At 35.9% G+C, this 22191-nt stretch overlaps 2 protein-coding genes across 3 annotated transcripts; one reads left to right on the forward strand and one right to left on the reverse strand.

Moving 5' to 3' along the window:
* Positions 1-221: 221 nt before the first annotated feature.
* On the forward strand, positions 222-14064 carry LOC133291881 (uncharacterized). 2 transcript variants are annotated; one of them, XM_061490226.1, is made up of 13 exons: positions 222-359; positions 865-912; positions 1904-1952; positions 2028-2076; positions 3506-3576; positions 5498-5556; positions 5701-5793; positions 10302-10359; positions 10538-10674; positions 10759-10815; positions 12122-12219; positions 13185-13384; positions 13717-14064. In XM_061490226.1, exons 1-13 carry the CDS (start codon positions 282-284, stop codon positions 13785-13787), a joined length of 1068 nt encoding a protein of 355 aa, XP_061346210.1. In that variant the 5' UTR covers positions 222-281; the 3' UTR covers positions 13788-14064. The 2 variants fall into 2 exon arrangements, with proteins under 2 accessions (XP_061346210.1, XP_061346211.1); XM_061490227.1 differs by lacking the exon at positions 865-912 and having other exon boundaries at positions 243-359.
* A 785-nt stretch (positions 14065-14849) lies between these two features.
* On the reverse strand, positions 14850-21519 carry LOC133291870 (plasma membrane ATPase 4-like). Its single transcript, XM_061490198.1, has 16 exons — positions 21315-21519; positions 19703-19822; positions 19373-19609; positions 18507-19268; positions 18280-18402; positions 18099-18203; positions 17862-18006; positions 17601-17765; positions 17159-17397; positions 17033-17065; positions 16846-16927; positions 16592-16752; positions 16331-16504; positions 15741-15923; positions 15462-15643; positions 14850-15314 (listed from the first exon to the last, which is right to left on the reverse strand). The coding sequence occupies exons 1-16, from the start codon at positions 21360-21362 to the stop codon at positions 15218-15220; spliced, it is 2856 nt and encodes a 951-aa protein (XP_061346182.1). The 5' UTR covers positions 21363-21519; the 3' UTR covers positions 14850-15217.
* Between the last annotated feature and the right edge of the window lie 672 nt (positions 21520-22191).

Below are 22191 nucleotides of genomic sequence, written 5' to 3' on the forward strand. Positions count from 1 at the left end.
TTATTAGTTTAAAAATTAACATAACTTCATTTAGTCAAATAATAATTAATTAAGTAAATTATTTATTAAATTGCATTATAAAGGATTGCAAGTAATTTTGTTTAAACGGGCCATGGCCCAATACGTACCAGGCCGAGAACAAGTGAGAAGGCCCAGCCTTTTTTAGATAGGCCCGGTGCTTTTTTGGGTTGGTATTCGCACTCAACACTGACGCTAGTCGCAATTAGCCCTTGTGGAATTGGAAGACATAATCACATCAGGTTTCAGTTCAGGTGATCGAAATGGAGAGCGATGTCGAAGAATCTCTGAGAAAGAGGCCCAGAAAATACCCGTTTTCCGGCGATTCCTCTTCTCGCAAGGTCCTTCTCTCTTCTCACACATACCATGCGTCTAATCTTTCTTTTCTTTTCTTTTCTTTTTATTTTCTGTCTTGATTTCAAGTCATGAATGCAAGTTCCTATCCTTTACTGTGCTCACTGGCAAATTGAAATTTTCATTATAACAAGTAAGCTTAATGCAGATTTTATTGATGTAAATTTCACTACTAGTCCAAATTCTACTAAGGATGATCACTCTACCTAATAGTAGAACGTTCTGGAACTTTATGTTTATTTGATTTATCTTACGTCTCCAAAGTTGTTTTTATTGGATATATAATTACCTAAAGTAACTATGAGGCCATTGATTTATATAATTATCTAATAGTTACTTGTAAATTGTAATTGTGACATTGTTTTGCCATCTTATAAATCATAAACCTCCACGTCCATGTTTTTATTGATTATTTTCTGTTTTAATACTATTTCTCTCTCTCTCTCTCTCTCTCTCTCTCTCTCTGTATGAACTTATTGTGGAATCATGCAGCAATATGAACCATATGCTGGACGGCCTTATGCAGTTACGGGGGAAGTGGTAATGGTTCTTACTTTCATAAGTGCTGATTTGGATGAAAGTGTGAATGAATATTTTATTATTTCTTTCTTGAAATTCTTATGATGGTTATCCTTGTTTATAATATGGGATTGTTGAGCATGCATAAGGGTAAAAAAAGAACATAGATGCACTTCGATGATTCTTGCTGCTTCAATCTTCCTTTTTAGAGTCAAATTGCTGTATGTTAGGCTTAAAAGTTTCATTACTCTGCAGTAATAGTCTGGCCTCTGGTGGGATGGATTTTTTTGGTAGCTAGTCATTTATCACTTTTTCTGAGATATGCTTTATGAGTTACGGCTAATATGGTGGAACTTGAGGATAAATGATAATCTGATATTGCAAGCCAAGTTAAACTCAGATTGATTGAGAGTCCCTCTGCTCTTTGAAAAAGAAACTGTGGGAGTTCTCCAGAAGAATTAAACGAAGGAAACAACTCGATGCTATCAGATAGCATTATCGTGAAGCCATTTATTTATGTTATAGCTGTTATTTTAAAAAGAAGAGAGATATCTGTTTTTTTTCCTCTTAGTTCCTGTTCCTTGAAGTCATAAGCAAAAGGAAATAAAGTGTTATATAGATTGGAATGAAAAGTGTCTATTGCTTGCATTGGACTTGGTTGACCCTTCATAAAACTGGGGGGAGGGGAGAACCTGTTTATCTTTTACATTAGCGATATTCCTTAACTGATTAACTGAAAAAAAAAGTCAATTGTGAACCATAAATGGAGTATGGATGTTTCTGAGAGTGGTAAATTGATTATAATTCATATATATGAATATGTCTGTGTGTGTGTGTTATCGCGGGTTTGTGCCATTAAAGTTTGCATGTTCTTAAGAGTGCATTTTAGCACGTCCAATATTTTAAAAAAAAAGATTTGAAAATTTATGTTAAGCACATATTTTTCCCTTTATATGTATTTTATTAATGATTTTTCTTTGCTGAAACCATATTTGGGTTTTCTTTTTATCAGAATTTTATGCAAGATGATGATAATCGTTTGGAGATCACACGGGCTAGATGTAAGTCTATTATCTCATTAGCGTTGCTTCCATTTTCTAGATAACTTAGAAGTTATTCTATGATTTCCATGACAGTTGGAAGTTTGCTTAAAAGACATGGAGATTTGACAGAGCGTCTTTCTAGGTAAAAAGCCCTTCAGGATGCATATGGCTTCTTTTTGTAGTTCAATTTGTCAGTGAAAAGTCATCAATGTACTTGAATTGCAAATTAATATGTATAGAACTTTTTGTACTTGTTCATGTTTAGTTTGTGTGCTGCGCCATCTTTTGATTTTCTTGTTTACCATATGGGGTGGGGGAGGACTAGAAAGTATATTTCAACATTCAAGTAGTCAATGAGGAAACCATTTGAGTTTACGGTCATTTGACATGTAGATTTATTATTGGTTTATAGCATCAGTGGAGCTTGTATTTGATAGGATAGGAGTGAAATTAGGGGAGAATTTAGATAATTGGAGTTGAATTTCAGAATTCAAAGTTTTGCTTGCTTATAAATTTGATGAGTTGATTTCTCCATTCCGCTTTGTTTAATAATTTTATTTTATTTTTTTGTATAAAAACAGTAGAAATGTTATTGGGAATAAAAGTGAGAAGAAATGTTATCTTATTCTGGCCTTTTCTTTCCATTGTCCTGAGGGCTCCACTTTCTCGTGCTTCCCCCATATGTATAGGTGATGCTCTTTGTTTTCTTTTAATTTCTCTGATTTTCGAGGAATTTTCATCCTTCCTTGTTGTACCTTTCTCTCTTCCATGTGACCTGGTGGTCATGGGCTATAGTTGCAGAAATAGCCTCTCCACTCACGGAGTTACGGCTGTGTACATTTGACCCTCCCTAAACTCCACAATGGTGGGAACCTCATAGGCCGCCCTTTTTCTTTTACAAAACAAAAGGCAAGTTAGATGTCAGGTGGTATACAAAGTAGGAGCTTTTGGTGCAATATGATGTTGACATCATAGCATATGTCAAAAATCCACACTACTAGAAAGATCTCTTTTGTTTTTTCACCTTTATGTTCTTTATTGGTGTGTTTATGTGTAATTTACAACTTTTTTTTTTAAACTAGCATACGTGTTAGAGAAATATAAAAACCATTGATGGACCTTCATTTACAAGTTTAAGTTTTTGGGTTGCAATGGTTATTTGCATGGTATGAGAGCCTCCATGGCCACGGGGGTTCAATCCTCACCACCTTCCACTTTCTAGTGGAACTAAGTAAGCACAAGGTAGAACAAAAAAATGGGCCTGTGCAATATTTACGCTTCAAACCCAAAGGGCTCTTGCATGACGGCGTGTGTGAGAGAAATATAAAAACAATTAATGGACCTTCACTTTCAAGCTCAAGCTTTTGGGTTGAAATGGTTATTTACAATACCCAATCAAGATTTATCTGGTCACTTAAAGATTCTCTATTTTATTCTCTTTTCCTGGCTGAATATATTTATGCATTATATGGATGCCTAAATTGAAGATTATTGTTTGAGAATGTCCATTAGTGGTTGTATGCTGTAGACTGTAGTAACATTATCTTTTTAAATATTTACTGGGTTCATAGGGATTCCGACAAGATAATATTTGAGCGTCTACAGAAAGAGTTTGAAGCTGCACGAGCTTCTCAAACAGAAGGTAGCTTTGACTTTGATGTTGGTAGATTCTTTAATAAATCAATAGTTGACATTATCTGGCTCTGTCTTGACTCAAGTTTTTTCTCATTTATTTCCTTTGTTGCAGTTTAGTCTAGTTGATAGGATTCAACTTTTCGCTTTATTTATTTTATTTCATTTTTTGGACTCTTTTCAATTTATTTTGTTCGCATGGATGTTATGTGAGTTTCCATCTGTGCATCTAAATGTCTTGGGGATTCACAAGTTATTTTCATATCCCTACAGTTAAACACTTTGATTTTAGCTGTGCTGGTAAGATTGATAGAGGTGATATACTAGAAGCAGATGCTCATCATCTGCAGGATTTTACTGTGAAATGGTAATCTGTTTCCAAAATGAACAATCTTGGATGAATGTAAATTGTAATTCCGCTGGGACAGCAGCTTATTCAGATAGGACTAGTAGTAACTTAAGTTTTCTCTAAATGTAGCTCAGTTGTCTCTTGGGATTCTATCAAGCATGACGTGACATCTTTGACAGATATTCAGTGCTGGTTTTTGTTGTTACCTTGATTACTATTACATTGATGCTTCACTTGATCAAGCTTGTTTTTAGTCTCATTTTGTGTTCCAAGGATTGGTGTTTTCTGCATCGTGGGATATCTTATAGACTAAACACCACTTTTAGTCCCCGCAAGGATGCAGGTGACATCAATTTAGCCCCTCAATAATAGAAAGTGATATCAGTTTGGTCTTCCAAATAAATTTGATGTCAAATTATAGTCCCTCTATCATAGAAAGTGACATCAATTGAATCACTCAATCATAGAAAGTGGCATCAATTTAGTCCCTAAATTTGAAGCTTTAGTAACAGTGTTCTCACGGTCCATCCACAAAAAGGTTGATTTTTATGTCACTTTCTATGATTGGGTAACTAATTTGATGTCAACTTTCTTTGGAGGACCAATGTGATGTCACCTGTATCATTGGGGGTATTAAAATGAGTGTTTACTCTATCTTAAATATATGACAAGCCTGCGTGCTGGAGGGAGGGGACAAAGTGGCTAAGCGCTGGTTGGGTTGGTTAGAGATTGGGTAACCAATGAATCATTGAATATAAATAGCAAAATAAGATTTTTAATGCCTTGTGTGGCTTAGCCCTACTTAAATATAAGTTTATCTTTGAGTGTTTAGCCATCTATTGATTGAAATACAACTGTTCAAAAGTCATATATTGGCAAGAATTGAAATGAAGTCAAATAAAAGTAAAGATCTTACTCCTGTTGATGTTAGCTCATTAAAAACTACTCCCCATTAAACCCCGACTAGCGAGGTAATCTTTTTACGCAGCCTTATCCTTGCATATTTGCAAAGAGGTTGTTTTCCGTATTCGAACCTGTGACATTTCAGTCACAAAGGAGTAGTTTTACCACTGCTCCAGGCTCGCTCTCTTTGATGTTAGCTCATTATTTAGAATAAATATCAGGGCCATTTTTGCGTGGAATAACAAGAGGGAATTGAAGAGAGAAGCAACATTGTAAAATCTAAACCATTTTAACAAGGGATAACGTGAATCTTGGTTCACTTGACAAAATATACTTTTCTAACATCTGAAATGCTGGCCTTGTTCACTTCCCTTGTTCATTCATTTTTGTAATTGTAATAATTGTATCTTATTTCCCCCTTCATTTCCCCTTCATTTCCCCCTCTTTTTCTTTTCCCTTTCTTTTTTACTTTTATATTTATATATATATATATATTATTACTATTCAATTTTTTTTTTTTTTTACTTTTATGTTTCTTTTTTCAATCTTTTTGTATCTTTCATTTGGGTTCTTCTACCACCGACCCCAATTAATTTGGGATAAAGGTGTTGTTGATGTTGAATAATTGTATCTTATTAATATTTATCCAGAAAAATTCTTGACCACTTTTTTTTTGTAGAGATATGTCTAGATGGGGAAGAGTGGAATGATGGTCTACTTGCTACAATAAGAGAGCGGGTATGGCTATGTGATTGTTACCTTCTTTTTTCACTTATGTTATGATATTTGACCTTGATGGTCTCCATAGTTATCAATTTGTTATTGAGATTCCCTGTTGACATTGATGTTCATGCTTGACTCTTTAAAATATGTTTCTGTCAGGTGCATATGGAGGCAGACAGAAAAGCAATGCCTGGGGATGCTGACATATTAGCATGTCCTCAGGAAAAAATTACTTATAAAATTGGAAACAAGGTAAATATTATAAGACGATACATGCCTAAATCGCATTTCAATATTTCATGGCAAATGACTAGTAAATTTTCAGTAATAGCAGATAATACTTGTAATTAAGCAAGAGATGTTTCAAAGATTCTAGACAGTAGCGTGAGAAGAAAAATAGGCAGATGAGATGAGGTAGAAGATTAGATGTTGGGGTCATGAATGAGATTTTTATGGTTATTCATTAGTATGCATATTTAACTTAAGTGTTAAGAAAGAGAACCGTAAAATCTGAGAAGTGCTTAAAAGAGGACTTGCGGACTTGCAGTATTTTATTTGGATTTCAATCCTTAATATAATAGATGCTTCGTGATAATAAAATTAGTAATGCTTGTTCAAGAGTTTACAGATGTATAGACTAAGCAGACAAAGTCATTTGAAATTAATAGGGGAATTGTCTTATATGGATTGGATTGTAGGTTTTCGACTTTTTGAATTTGAAATTGACATAAAGTGATAAGACTGGCAAAATTTATCAGAGATTAACGCAACAAACAAGAAGAAATTGGCCCAGAGAACTGGATTTTTCTATATTTATATCACTAAGTGGAAAGACAATTACAAAGACAGTTCAACAGCTACGAAAACGAAGGAAAAATTACAATGACTCCAACACCCAAGATCCTAACTAAGAGACTGGTTCAGTGCAATTATAGAGGCACTAATCTCTCCCAAGAACTCCCAAATCCCCGCCTCCCCCTATTCATGCATTCTATGCCTATATAACCATAAGCTTGTGCCCTCTGCCACGTCAGCCACCTTCTCTCTTATAATAGAATCTCCACTAACAGAATTCCTACGCACAACAACATTCAGAGCAATATTCCCTCTCACCTCAGCTGAGTCAGCACTTTGGTGTGATTCTCTATGAAGCTTCTTATAATAAACCTTCAAAGGGGTCTCATCAATACTCCCCCCAAGACTATCACCTTGTCCTCAAGGTGGAAATCAGGAAATTGGCAATAGATTTGGGCTGAATCCTCCCAAGTATTTTCAAATGCCGGTAATTGAATCCATTTAATCAAAACCTCTGCCACCCTCAGTTCTGCCAACTGAATTTTTGTGCCATTGTAAAACAGCTTCTGGTTGGACTTAGAGCTCCCAATCTTCTGCTATCATGGGGGGCAATGGTTGTACCACAACTGAGGGTGAGACTGCTTTCTTTAAAAGTGAGACGTGAAACACATCATGAACCTTACAATCTTCTGGCAGCTTCAACTTGCAAGCAACAACACCAATGCGGGCAGCAACCTCGTAAGGCCCATAAAAATGGGGACTAAGCTTTTCGTTTAATTTTTTAGCCAACGGACGCAGCCTATAAGGTTGAAGTTTAAGGTAGACCATATCTCCTACCTGAAATTCCACATCTCTTCGATGATGATCAGATTGTGTTTTCATGCGATTTTGTGCAATCACAAGATGCTGCTGCAATTTCCGTAAAATCAGATCTCTGTCTTGCAGCATAGTAATCACCTCATCTACAAGGGGAAATAGCAAAGCCAGATCTGAATAGGATGGTTGGATCACAACCGTATAGTGCCTTAAAAGGACCGGTCCCAATGGCACTTTTGAAAGTGGTATTGTACCAGAACTCGGCCCAATGCAGCCAAGAGGGCCAGGTTATGGGTTTTGGGGAACAAAAACATCTCAAATAGTCCTCCAAGCATCTATTAACCACCTCAGTCTACCCATTGGATTGGGGGTGATAAGTTGTATTGTACTTCAGCTTAGTGCCACTACAACGAAATAACTCAGACCAAAATGAGCCAAGGAACACCCTATCTCTGTCACTCGCAATGGAAGAAGGGAATCTGTGCAACCTAACAACCTATTTGATAAAAATCAATGCAACCTCTTTAGCAGTATATGGATGCTTCAAAACAATGAAGTGGGCATACTGAGATAATGGAAAAGCGATCCACCACAACAAAAATTGTGTCCACAACTTGGACATTGGGTAACCCACCAATAAAATCCATAGATACATCCGACCATACCCTTGTAGGAATGGGTAAAGGCTGTAGAAGCCCCCCGGGGATAAGGTCGAAATTTTATTCTGTTGACAAATAGAGCAGGCTGTGACATACTCCTTAATTTTCATGTGCATGCCTTTCCAATACACCAAACTTGTTACCCTTTTGAGTGTTCTCAAGAAACCAGAGTGTCCTCCCACAAATGAGTCATGAAATTCATGCAACACTAAGGGAATAAATTTAGAGTGTCTAACTAAGACCAACCTGCCCAAGTAAAACAACCTACCTCCATGTAGACTGAACCCAGAATGAGCCTGTGAATTGGCTAAAAGATCTTGGATAATACCCCTCATTATGTCATCTCCTTGTAACTCTCGTTCTAGCTCCTCATACTTGGTGGCATCTACACATGATAAGGAAAAACATTGCAGGTTCCTTGACAATGCATCCACAACCACATTCTCCTTCTCGGGTTGATATTCAATTTCTCAGTCATATCCTAGGAGCTTAGAGACCCACTTCTGTTGGTTTCCTCCTAAAACCCTTTGATCCATAAGGAATTTCAGGCTTTTTTATCAGTTTTAATGATAAAATGTCGGCCCAAAAGATAAGGTCTCCATTTCTAGATAGCCAACACAATTGCCATTAGCTCCTTTTCATAAACGGATTTTTCCATGGTTCTTGAAGAAAAAGCTTGACTGATAAAACTGATTGGGCGACTCCCCTGCATAAGAACAGCCCCCACCCCTTTTCCAGGGCATCCGTGACCACCGTGAAAGGCTGATTAAAATCGGGTAGTGCAAGGATAGGGATAGAACACATGACTGCCTTTAACTGTTCGAAGGCACATTAGGCTTCAGTACCCCAGAGAAAAGCATCTTTCTTTAATAGATCAGTTAAGGGCCTTGCTATTTTTCCATACTATTGGACAAACTTCTATAACAACCTGTTAGCCCCAAGAATCCTCTCAACCCCTTCAAATTTTTGGGAACTGGCCATTGAGACATAGCTTCAATCTTCTTCGGGTCTGCCTTCACACCTTCACTAGAAATTATGTGGCCAAGGTATTCGATCTGACTCTGCCCAAAGCTACATTTTTTTTATTTGCCACCAACTGGTGTTGTCTTAAAATATTCAATACTAATCTAAGGTGCTGTAGATGCTCAGCCTTAGACCAAGATGTTGTGAAAAAACATTAAGGCAAATTTGCGCAAATAAGGCTTTAAGATCTCATTCATCAGAGATTGGAAGGTAGATGGAGCATTGGTGAGCCCAAAAGGCATCACTAAGTACTCATAATGACCCTCATGGGTCCTAAATGCAGTTTTGGGAATGTCTTCCTCGCGCATTCTGATCTGGTGATATCCAGACTTGAGATCCAGCTTTGAATAAAGAGTAGATCCTCCCAGTTCATCCAAAAGTTCCTCAATAATGGGGATTGGGAATTTATCAGGTACTATGCCTATATAACCAGCAGCTTGTGCCCTCTGCCAAGAACTCCCAAATCCCCGCCTCCCCCTATTCATGCATTCTATGCCTATATAACCATCAGCTTGTGCCCTCTGCCACGTCAGCCACCTTCCTATAACAGAATCTCCACTAACAGAATTCCCACGCACAACAATATTCCCTCTTACCTCAGCTGAGTCAGTACTCTGGTGTGATTCTCTATGACATTTCCTATAATAAACCTTCAAAGGGGTCTTATCATAGAGATATTAACTATTGTTCAGAAATTATGAATAGTAAGTACCAATTTCTCTGTTCTATTTGCTGATGAAAACTTGGTATGTAAGGGTAGGGAAGTGCTGGTTTGTTCAGAAATTATGAGTTCCTATTTCCACAATTATATGGTGCATTTGGATGGAGCAGAATACTTACACCTTTATGGGTGTCTCTTTTAACTTGTTATGGGATTGGATTTTATTGATGGCTTATCCTCATGAACCATATGGGTGATAGCACTTGAATGATTTTATATTTAATACATTTCCGCATGCAAGAGCCCTATGAGTTTGAACTGTTTTAACTTTAATTTAGAAGAATGGAAGCAACATGGATCAAAGTCTAAACCATATGGTTACAAAGGCTTTGATACTGTTTCATAAACTCTCACTCCGAAAGGTCTAAACTGTTGTGTGAAAGTACATGACTTAGATTATATCTAACAATTCTTTTTGGTATTATGTTCATGGCTGTTTCAAGGGAGTTACCATTTATTATGTGCTGAATGATTGGCTGCCTTGCTAAATTCCTTTTTTTTCCCCTCCTGTTTCTAGTTGTAGATATCTTGACTTGCCTGCTTATCTTCCCACCGCTTATACTTCCATTTTTTGATCAAATAATTTTTTTAATCTCCCCTTTCCCAAAGGAAAAAAATAATTGCTGGAATGTGTAGGAGTTTATGGTAAAAGCATTATCACTGCTGTGCTTAGCTTAGTTGTTATTTTGTTTATTAACTTCACCACAAAATAGTAATTTTAAAATTGGTTGTGTATGTGGAAGCAGGTAATTTGCTGTTTGGAAGGGGCAAGAATTGGCATACAATATGAGACATCTTTTGCTGGTAATTTGGAACAAAATTGTTCTTGACTAACTTATTTACATATACTACCATGTTATCATGAGATGACATTATGAATGACAAGATGGAGGCTGGATCTTTTTCTACTTGCTCTTTCCCTTTCCCTTGTGTCTTAGCCTTTGCCATTAGTTGATGATAATGTCTGTTCATTTATTGCCAGGTGAACCTTGTGAGTATTACCATTGTGTGCTGGAGAGTAAGTCATTTCTTGAAAAGATGACTGTCCTGGAACACACAGTTCCATTTTTCCTGCCAATTCGTGAAACAGAAAATGATCTCCTTTCATCCAATGCAATGGTAAAGTCATTTATATGTATTGGCTTTGACCCATGTTTATTTCAAATTTTCTTCTAAGCATTGTTTCTACTGGTTTGCTTTCAGAAATTCATAGATCATGTTGGAGATCTATTACAGGCATATGTGGATAGACGGGAACAGGTAGACTGCCCATGTATGTAATCATTAAGTGAAATTTTTGTGTTTATTTTTTGGAAATATATTGCCTTCACAATCTGCATAAATTTGCTGTTACATATGGAGCAAAAGTTTACGCTTTTACAATAATGATGGAAGAATTAGTAATCTAAATGTGTGACTGAAAGAATAGTGTCGGAATATGTCCAAGCGAGTACTTTCTGACTAGTTTTCCTGTATCCATATGTCCACAAAACAATATATTAACATTTGGTTTACACCTACACCAAAAGCTGGATTTTTATTAAAATATATTCATATTCTTTATCATTGTAATTTGTTTTTTCTTGGTTGTTTCTAAAAGCCATGTCGTTGTTAGTTTAGATTCTCAGAACCCTATCTCCTGCATCAATCAGAGGTGTACTGCGCATCTGGAATTTTTCTGTTTCCTCGAAAATTGTCAAAATGTTTATTCCTGGTTGCAGTTCATCTGCCAATGCCATTTTAGAACATTGATTGTGAAATATATCAAACTTGGTGTGTCACTTAATTTTCTGCAGTATGTCTAATATTAGATTGTATGATCATCTTGGAGGGTCATTATCTTTACACCCTTTCCTTTGTTTCGTTGAAGAATATTTAAATAGAATATGACCTGAAGCTAAATATTCATTTTACTATATTTTTTTATTTCGGCAAACCTTGAATGACTTTTTGTTGTGCATGGAAATACATTTTTTTTTAATCTACAAATAAGTTTATTCAAAATGGCACCAGGAAATGCTTGTATGGTGTTTAAACTTTAAACCATGTAAACTGTTCCACTACATGAAGTTGTAAATGCAAACAATTCCCGTGCCCTTTGGCCCTTGGCATAAGTGGGGTGGAATGGAATTGAATAAGGTCTGCACTTATAACCTATGTGTTAAAAGTTATGTTTGCGTAAGGTAAGGAATTGTCATGTGTCCCTCTTTATTTTAATTAAAATATTTTTTTATTTTTTTTATTGAGTTTGTTATCTGTCCCTGTTATTTAGATTGAATATCCACCATAATTAAGTATGTGCAAAACATGGAAGTTGTAGGCTTATAGCTAGTTTACCTACTAAATATAAATATATCTTGAGTATTTGGAAATTCACGAGAAATTTTTTTGATGTTAAAGAACCATTAAAAAAAAAAAAAAAAGGCAAGGAGGGGGAGCCTAGAGTAGTGATAAAGCTGCTTTTTGCGACCTAGAGGTTACGGGTTCAAATATGCTTATTAGTATGTCTATAATATTATGCTATAAACAACCATTTAACTTTTTGTCTCTTGTACATATCATGCAGGTCAGACTTATAAAGGAACTTTATGGAAACCAAATTGGAGAGCTGTATCATAGCCTTCCTTACCACATGGTCGAATTTGTATTGGATGATTTTGATTGGTCAGTCTCTTATAGTGATATGATGTTTCCCTGCCATTTTCCTTCAATTTTGGTATTCAAATTTTGCTTGAATCAACATCAACAACACTTTTATCCCAAACTAGTTGAGGTTGGTGGCAGATGAACCCAAATGAAAACTACGAAAAGATTAAGAAAAAAAGGATAAAAATAAATTTTGAAGATACATAAGAGCAAAAAATAAAAAGAATAAGAAAGTTAAAATAAAAAAATAGAGAGATAAAAATAAAGAAGAAAAAATAAAAAAATAAAAGAAGAAAGATTGAGAGAAAAAAGAGAAATGAAAGAGAAGAAAAAAATAAAACAAAATAAAAATTAAAAATTAAAAAAAGAGGTAAAGAAAGAATTAAAGGGATATAAAGGAGAAAATGATTAAAAAGAGATCATCTGTAATAATTGAATAATATGTTTGTAAGGTGAAGTTGGTGCTGCAGCTAAAGTTATACTGCCGTAGTGATGTGGGCTTTTCTCTATCCATTTCTTTTTTTGTACATTCTTATGTGTGATATGATGCTAAAAGGTCATTAGGGTGAGAGGTCAGTGTACTGCAGCTTTCAGTGCTAAAAGGAAGCAGGTGTTATTAGTTATTTTACACTTAAGTTACTACATTTTGGCTTACCCTGACATTAAAGTTGGAATTACAAATACGTACCTCAGCAATCATTGGTCTTCATCTTTGAATTCTGTCAGGTTATTCAGAAAATGGCTTATTCAAAATGAAATATACAATGTTTGATTTGTTTGTATCTTAATTATAAATAGTTCACTTGTTTATATTTTATTTTGTTATTAACATTTCTTTCTTTATGTATCAGAAATTTATAGTTAACATTTCTTATCTCTTACCCTTCTTCCTCCGAGGGGAAATAAAATAGATAAGGAGATAAATAAAATGAAAGCTGAAAAGATACTCTGTATTCAAGAAGTCCTTTTTTTTTTTTCCCCAGCAAGGTGACAGTCAGCCTTCGATATGCTGATCTCATTTCAGTGCTTCCATCTCGAATCACAGTGCTAGCCTGGCCAATGTTAAAGAAAAATACTACAGCAACTTTTAACAGGAAGGAAGATGGAATCTCAGGAAGTCATCCCGCTCCAGTTCGCCTAACCTATGCAGAAGATGCCTTACGAACTATGAGTCTACCAGAAGGTGAACACTATATTACTTTGGTTCATTTCTTAGACCACGAAGTCTTATTTTTGGGGTTTTTTTAATCCTCAACATGGTCTATAATCACGTCCTAATGGGATGTGCGCAGTTAGGTGACAGCTATTATAGTTTAATGAATTTGGATTAGGAAATTAGCACGAATTTTTTTTTCCTTTTTCTTTTCCTATAGTTTCTCCAAGGTTATTTTGCAAGCCTGCTTACGTGTTCTTTAATTGTGATATGTGTTTCTTTATTGCTGGACTGAAGGTTCTCTCTCTCTCTCTCTCTCTCTCTCTCTCTCAACTAAATTTGTATTTTGCTTCCCATACCAGCATACGCAGAGATTGTATTAAATCTACCACAAGCGCTTCAGCAGATGCATCATCAAAGAGCCCCCATCTAGAGCAGCTTCGTCTTTCCAGCAGTCTAGATTCATCTGTAAAAATTATTGGTAGAGATGTTAAATATTAGAAAAAATAACTGCAGAAGTTAGTACCTAGCGAAATTGGTCATAGGTTGAGTCCATTTTTCTGTACTATTGTCATAAACTATTTGTGTTTTGCCCCCTCGTTACTCCTTCAATAGTACCTACTCTGGTGTCTTGTATCAATAGTACCACAGGTCTTTATTGACGTCTATTCAAACAATTATCATTCATCTTTCTTTCGTAGTTCAATATACATGCAATTTGATTTCATATAATAAGTTCTATCGTATTACATAATTAGCAAAAAGTGGCTAATAGATCTCTTAATGATTCATGTTACATCGTTCCCCGTGAAAATACACATTTTGAAATTGAAGTGTCGACTTATATTTTCCTAAGTACACTGTTGCCCGCGAATCGGATAGTGTAAGTCTCTGTTTGTATCGAGAGAACATTTTATTGGTGGGGGTTGGTATTCGGCTAACTACTATATGAAATAATTGTCAATTTTGGCCTAATCCATGGTGGTTTTGTCTATTCGGCTTTATATTACTTTTGAAAAAGATGGTAAGCCGAAGAAGAGAAATGAGTCTAGTTTTAGCAGGTTTGGATTAGCTTAAATTTTAAGAAAAACAATTTTGTTCTCTGTAGTTTTTACAGCAAGATGTTGATTATAAAGTACCCGGAACACAAAATAGGTTCATTGAACTTCTCTAGATGGATGCATGAACATCCATAATCATTTAAATTTGAAATTAGAATGTATAATATTTCGTTTTTAAGTAAATGCTATCGAGTGCTATGCTTGAGGGTGAAGTGCACTGGGATTCGATGGCTCCTTGTAATGAAAATTTAATCCCTCTTTAATAACTCTATCAATAGCAAAAAAAAAAAATGAGCAAGCAACGTATCCTGAATGCATCGTTGTTTAGCTGTAGTCTGTAGATTACCATCTTTGCAGTGGGAATCTTGCGATTCCAAAAACCTTTAAAATGGATAGACATCAAAATTGTGAAATGATTATCACTTTATTCCTTTGGAATCTCTCACTCAACGCAACAACAAAATTTAAATATTGAGGGCAAGTTTATCCCAAAAACCTACATGTATCGAGAGAGAGAGAGAGAGAGAGCTTTTTAAAGTGACCTTAATAACGTTGAATTCCCAAACATAAGACGCAAGTAAACCCTATCAAGCATGTTATTTGGTACCTAAAGAGAATAGCATCTCCTCCAGCTACTGGCATAGATGGGATAGGGGAATAACCATTTAAATTTTCACAAAATGACCTTCATCCTAATGTAAAAGGTAAAGACAGATTAACTTAGGTCTTCGTCATTATATTTGTTGTTTTTGTTCCCAGACAAGCACTGAAGCGATTTTCTGTTGAAGGTTGTCGAAGCTCCTTAAACCGTGTAATGCTGCTGGATTGTATCAATGTCAAGTCCCTTCAGCTTCACAACTGACTCAACATGTCCCTTTAGAGTATGAAGCTCCCTAAGCCTGTGAACCAATTTAAAAAATCTCTAAGACACTATTACAAATGTAATTTATACAATCATCCCTTAATATTATAATTACCACTTCATGAATCCTTTCAGATACAAACTTGTTGCCATACAATCAATACAAGTGAAGTCAATGGCTTACCTTGCAACCTCAGCACGTCTCTTGGCTTGCTCAGCAATCTCTGAAAGCTCCCTATAGCTATTCTTGTCATTGAAAAGGTTGGTTGTTTCCGGTGGCTGAAGACCATGAAGAGTCCTCTGCGCAGTTGCCCACTGTGCTTCTCTCTCTTCTTTTCCATAATCTTTCTTTGTAGTGAAGGCAGTCTGTCATTAGAAATCATAAACGGGTTTTGAATAATGAACTCTCTGGATTAAAGATCAACGATACAGTAAACAATAAAGAAGAAGAAGAAGAAATTACCTTGTTCTCCAAAAGATTATCCCAAGCCTTCCCACTCAGAACATAGCGGATTGCGAATTTGAGTAAATCAAGAGGGACATATGTCACTAAAGTATACAACCAGATTACACCAGCCCAACCCCATCCCATTCCCTTAATTCTCGCGAAGCTCCAATTAGCATATACTGCTAGAAAAGTTGCCACCTATCAATTATGAAACAAATTATTGTTACAACAGAAGAAAGGCAAAAGCTTTTAATTAATCAATCATTTTGTTGCTAGCTGAGAGAGCAGCATGCTAGATTCTAATTTATACACGTCCTGGCCTACAGGAGTATTATGTCAATTAACTATTGCTTCCTAAGGCAACAGAAGTGTTGACTTGATTTCATTTCAACGCTTGTGCTCCCAAATCTTAGTTTAGAGATGTAGTTTACATTTTTTTAAATAGTGGTTGTGGAGAGAGAGTGAGGGAAAAGTGCGTGATTATCGAGACCGAGTTGTTGACAACACAAAATGACACTGTTTCAATCAAAAATTCAGAAGAGACACTAACACAAACAACATTTTAGACTAGGTTGCTGATAGGAGAATAAGAGGTTCAATATTACCAGCTGAGCAATCATAAAAGCACCCAGTAGGAGGAGACCAGGTCTTTCAACATAGGACCAGCTGCGGGACCTAGTGACAAAAATTAGGGCCTGGCTTATAATACTGACTTGTAGGTATAGCGCTGCCATCATTTCTTCAGGACTTTTTCTCAGAGACCTCACACCAAAATTGTTCTGCAAAGGTTGAAGTTGTGTTCATAGCTATACAATTTTCGCTAGTAGGTGAAAATATTGAGGGAAACACAAAATACAAATTATTACCGAAAAGAAGTCGGTATCCTTCATGAGCCAGAAAAATACTACTGTCATTAGTGCCATGTAACTTCCTAGCACAACACCGGTAGCAAATATCTCCTTCAGCTTCCAGCTGTCGGGCATCGGAGATGGTTTCACTCGATCTTTGGATATTGTCATAATGGTACCTAAAGGTATAGGGTTTAAGGAAATTAAATTAAACATATTCACAGAATAGTCAAAGTAAACAACATGAAGGTAACCAAATATTATTATCTTACCATCATTTAGTATGGCAATAATCAACACCATGAAGGGTGCAAAATCAAACTTCCAGATCAACGCAATAAACATGAAACCAAACTGCCAAAATGAAGAATAGATCACATAAATTGTATGAACTGTGTATATTAGTATGTACAAAATGTCGATATGTTTTTTATGAGTTAACCTTCTTGCGGCACTTACCACAATACGAATGGTGATTGACACCGCATAGATCTGCCATAATCAACAATCAACATTTCTGAGTTTAGATTTCTAAGATATTAAAATAAAGTCAAGCAATTAAAATATATATGCAAGGAAACTAACAGTATAGTTCTTCATCCTTTGGAAAATTGCCCTGCTGGTAAGTACTGCACTGATAATGACACTCAGACCAGGTTCAGTGAGGACAATGTCAGAAGCACCTCTAGCAGCATCTGTAGCATCGGCAACAGCAATTCCAATATCTGCTTTCTTCAATGCAGGGGCATCGTTGACACCATCACCTGTCATTCCACATATATGCTTCCTCTCTTGCAGCCTCTTAACGATTTCATATTTGTGTTCTGCCGTGTCAAAGAAAGAGAAAAACGGATTAAAATGTTAAGAAGTGTAAAGCAATTTGAAACGTAATTGTATTGTTAATAAAAGTAGCAGTCCGATCCCATCAACTCGCAAAGAAGCCATGAGCAGGTAAAGGATGACTGAAATAGTTGAAAGAAAAAAGCAATGGATGATGCTACCAACATTAATATTATCTAGGACATACCAGGAAACACTCCAGCAAATCCATCAGCCTTCTCAATCAACTCATCAACTGGAAGAGCTGAAACGGAAGCATCCTTGCTTTGGCCAAGCAATGAAGAAGACGGATACATGTTTGTTCCCATCCCAAGCCTTCGGCCAGTTTCCTTGGCTATGGCAAGCTGATCCCCTGGAGAATGAGAAACCCACAAAAAATTTCTAAGCTACATGATTTCATTTGTAGTATGAAATATATACTGCAAGAAGGTAAGACCTCAAATCGTACCGGTAATCATCTTAACATTCACACCAAGGTTAAGAGCTCTTGTGATGGTTTCAGCACTATCGTGCCTGGGAGGATCAAATAGTGGTAGCAGACCAACAAATTGCCATGGTGCACCAGGACTATCTTTTGTTTTCTCAGGTATTTCCTGTCATAGACAGACCATACAAGCAGATATAAAGGAAGGGTATTCAAATAAGAAATGTTGATATCAGAAATGTTGATATCAGTTTTGCGAACCTGTCTAGCAACACCTAAAGAACGGAGTCCACGCTCAGCAAACTTTTCAATTACTGAATGAACCCTTTTCCTGACATCCTCTTTGCAGTTGCAGAGGTTCAATATCTAAGCAGAAGAAAAACATCTATCAGTTATCTTCGTAAACATAATCACAGATGGTGCCAACAAAACACATATGTACCTGCTCAGGAGCACCTTTGCTAGCTCGATGCCAATTTCCATCAGAATCAATGTAGGTGAGAGCGGTCCTCTTGTCTACGGGATTGAATGGGAGAAAATGGACCTCCCTGATACCCGCTCGTGCCTGGCCAATTCAAAGTAGAAAAATCATATCTTCATCCCAAATTCACTACATTTTTTTACCTTTATGTTTCTTGTCCGAAAGAGAGATCGTTTTGGCATATTTACCTCCTTTGGGTCAGCAAGCATCCCAACTATTGCAGCATCTATGGCATCCTGATTCTCAGTCCTAGAAGCCCTTGCTGCAAGAAGCATAATATAATCCTTCTCAACACCCTTAGCAAAAACCTCAATCAAGTTTCGATCAACAGACAGCTTATTTAAGGTCAGAGTCCCAGTTTTGTCACTGCAGAGGACGTCCATCCCTGCCATTTCCTCAATAGCTGTCATTCGTTTTGTAATAGCACCTTGCTGGGAAAGCCTGTGAGAACCAATAGCCATAGTAACAGACAAAACAGTTGGCATGGCAATTGGAATCCCTCCGATCAACAGAACCAATAGATTGTCAATCCCATCTCTGTACTTGCGGTGTTGTATTGGGTACATGACTATGAGCTCAATTACTATTCCAACAGCAATTGAGCAAATGCAGAAATTACCAATTGCTGTAAGAACTTTCTGAAAGTGCCCAACTTGGTTGGTGCTGTCCACTAGATGAGCAGCTTTACCAAAAAAGGTGTGCACACCAGTGGCAATCACAACTGCTTCTATCTCACCCTTCTTAACAGTTGATCCAGAAAACACTTCATCAGAGGGATTCTTTGTCGCAGGAAGAGATTCTCCAGTTAAAGCAGACTGATCAACACTCAAAGCATCACCCTCGAGAAGACGGGCATCAGCAGGAATGATATCTCCCAATTTAATGCTGATTATGTCTCCTGGGACCAAAATTGCAGCATCTTGTTCAGTCCATCGGCCATCTCGGAGAACCTATAATTTGTGTCAAGAGAAAATAAAAAGAACATAAATAAAAGATATAGAACCGCAAATAATGCATGCATGCATACATACAAAAATAAAGTATTAGATTAGACCTTGGTCTTGGGAGCTAAACCAGCCATAAGTGCAGCAGCAGCATTGCCAGCATTGTTTTCCTCAATGAAACTGATTGTGGAGTTAATCACCAACAGAGAAATAATACCCACGAAATCCTGCCAATCCGGAGGCCTTCCTCCACCATTAGCCAAAGCAATAGCCATGATAGCAGCAGCTTCCATGACCCATGATAAGGGGTTCCACATAAAACCCAAGAACTTCAAAACTTTGCTCTCCTGTTCATGAACCAAGAAACCCGTTACATGCAATTCAACGAAGCAAAATAAACAGGAGGAGAAGTCACAGTGTGAGTTTATGCAAACAAATACCCTTTTCTCTTCCAATTTGTTTGGTCCAAAAACTTGAAGCCGATTGGCTCCTTCGTCTGAGGTTAGACCTGATCTTGAACATTTCAGCTGCTCAAACACTTCATCTACTGGAATATGTTCCTGTGAAGTGGGAAAAACTTTTCAATGCCGTGTTATTCCCCCAAATACTTGACACCACCAACAAACTTTATCTTATGAGTTGTATGTATGTATGTATTATTATTATTATGTACTTAACTCATTCTCTCTTCTTTTTTTCATGTTATAAAATAGAATTTTCCCAGAGCTACTGCCTACTGCTACGGAAGATTTTGGTCCATGTTCCCTCCCATGCAAGACAAGGAAAAACGATGGAAAGCAAGAAATATAGCAGCTTTTGATATGAAAATTAAATAATAAATAAATATATCATATGTCTCCGAGTCCGAGCGAGTTCTCCAAGCAAAAAGAATATATAATAAATCATTTTAAATTTTAATAAGTCGAATACATAATAAATCTTTTTTCATGAAAAAAAGTAATATTTTTTTTAGAATAGTAAAATCGCGCGTGTATAAAAGAAGAAGGGCATATGAATGTCAAAGGCGTCAGGGACACGCGTTAGCATAAAAAGAAGCCGGTTTTGGTAGTGATTCCTTTCTTTACGAGCCATTGTAAGTGCGCTTTATTGCACTCTGACCTTCGAATAAATGGTAGGTGCACGTAGACTCAGTGCATTTCATCGATGAATTACTATATCGATGAAATACTATCAACAATAGTATTATATATAAGAGAAGAGAGAGAGAAAATTTGATAAATGAGAGAAAATTTTAATTGATATATAATATTTTCATTAATAAAATGCACTAAATTTTTTATGCAAGAATAACACCAAAAATTTATTCTTAAGTCCCAAAGAAAAAGTTATTATGACATCAACTTTTTACTAAATTTGGTTTATTTTCACTCCAAATATTTGAAAATTTTTAATTTACAATTCCATCAAAATTTAAGAATAATTTTTTTAGAAAATGGAAAATATTTATCTATCAAAACATAATAATGATTTCTATTCGTTTTAACCAAAATTCTAACCAGAAAGAATTTAACTTTTATTTTTAGTTTAATATGTGTCACCATGAAGTATCAAAAAAAGACTGTTAGCGCAGTTTTTGGTTCAGGCGGCAAAAGATTCCACGCCACCCCCGTTCTCTATATAGTGTAATGATAGTTAGTGAATAAGAATCTATTTAAAAATATGAAACAAAAATTGTTACAAAATTTTAAACTATGAACATCAATTTAAAAATTCAACAAAACTATAAGGATTCACCTAAGAATCTAGCCAATTAATTTTTAAAAAAAAATGAAAAACAGGAGAAAGTAATGTCACACAAAAATCAGCTCAAGAAACTTGAAAATATATTTTTCTAGTTATCTTGCTCAACGGAATCAGTACGAATAGGAAGAAGAGCTTCTTCTTTTTTTATTATTATTATGGAGTTCGGAAAAACAGAACTCAATTTGCATTAAGCGATCTCATAATTTCCGTTAAGATTTTTCAGTGGAAGCAAAGATATATAGATAGAGAGAAGAAGAAGAAAGTGAGAGAATGATGAAATGAAGATACCAGATCAACGTTCTCGTTTTTGATCTCCTCGAGGCTGATACCTCGCATGGTGGAAGAATCTGGAGAAATAGCAGCGTTTAGAGAGAGAGAGAGAGAGAGAGAGAGAGTGGTTTCAAAAGAAGAAATTAATGAAGTGAAGGGTAGAGAGTCATAGCACGTTCGTGCGTGCTTGAAGGTTTGTGTTAATTAGTGTAAAATGAAGGAAGAAGGGTGGTGCAGTCCTCGTTTTCAGTTGTATGCTGCTTTATATATACGTCTCTCTCTCTCTCTCTCTCTCTCTGATTCTAATACACCTTCACTTTCACACCACTCATATTTTCCAGCCTCAGCGTCACATGTATGTAATGTACCTTCACAAAAAAATTTATATCCTTTAACTCAATTTTTACTTTTTTAAAACATCTATAATTAGTGAAATTTATTTTAATGTTTTTCTATTATGTATTGTTTTACGGTTACTAAAATTTAGAAAATGAAAAATCAGATGTTATTCTCTCTCTCTTTTTTCTTTTGTATTGTAAGCAAAATTTTGTAACTTGAATTTAATAAAGAAAAAAATTAATACGGAATGGTGATGCGGTTGATGCATTTTTGTAGTGGTGGGTTCCACATGGAGACACTTTTATGCCTCTCGTACACTTTGACCTGCCACGCGCACCTTCGCCCCTTCTGTCCTCACTAATTGTGCTATCATATTATTACTATTATTAATTTATTATTATTGTCTGGGTCTGGGGTAGGTCTGAAGGTCTCTTCCCTTTGATTGTTTTTTAATTAATGACATAAGTTTTAAAATATTCGTATTTCGTTTTAAATTTGATTATTTTATATAATAAATATTTATTATATTTTATTTATTTTTCCAAGTATTAAAATA

This window comes from Gastrolobium bilobum, unplaced genomic scaffold (genome assembly GCF_033153095.1).
Source record: "Gastrolobium bilobum isolate Gb01-03AN ecotype WA unplaced genomic scaffold, APGP_CSIRO_Gbil_v1 utg8480, whole genome shotgun sequence".
Classification (NCBI taxonomy): domain Eukaryota; kingdom Viridiplantae; phylum Streptophyta; class Magnoliopsida; order Fabales; family Fabaceae; genus Gastrolobium; species Gastrolobium bilobum.

Coding starts and splice junctions, on each gene's coding strand:
- LOC133291881 (XM_061490226.1), top strand. CDS start 282: ATGGAGAGCGATGTCGAAGAATCTCTGAGAAAGAGGCCCAGAAAATAC. Junction 360..864: donor GCGATTCCTCTTCTCGCAAG/GTCCTTCTCTCT, acceptor GGAATCATGCAG/CAATATGAACCATATGCTGG. Junction 10,816..12,121: donor ATGTGGATAGACGGGAACAG/GTAGACTGCCCA, acceptor CATATCATGCAG/GTCAGACTTATAAAGGAACT.
- LOC133291870 (XM_061490198.1), bottom strand. CDS start 21,362: ATGCGAGGTATCAGCCTCGAGGAGATCAAAAACGAGAACGTTGATCTG. Junction 18,204..18,279: donor GCAAAGGTGCTCCTGAGCAG/GTACATATGTGT, acceptor TCTTCTGCTTAG/ATATTGAACCTCTGCAACTG. Junction 16,505..16,591: donor AGGATACCGACTTCTTTTCG/GTAATAATTTGT, acceptor CAACCTTTGCAG/AACAATTTTGGTGTGAGGTC.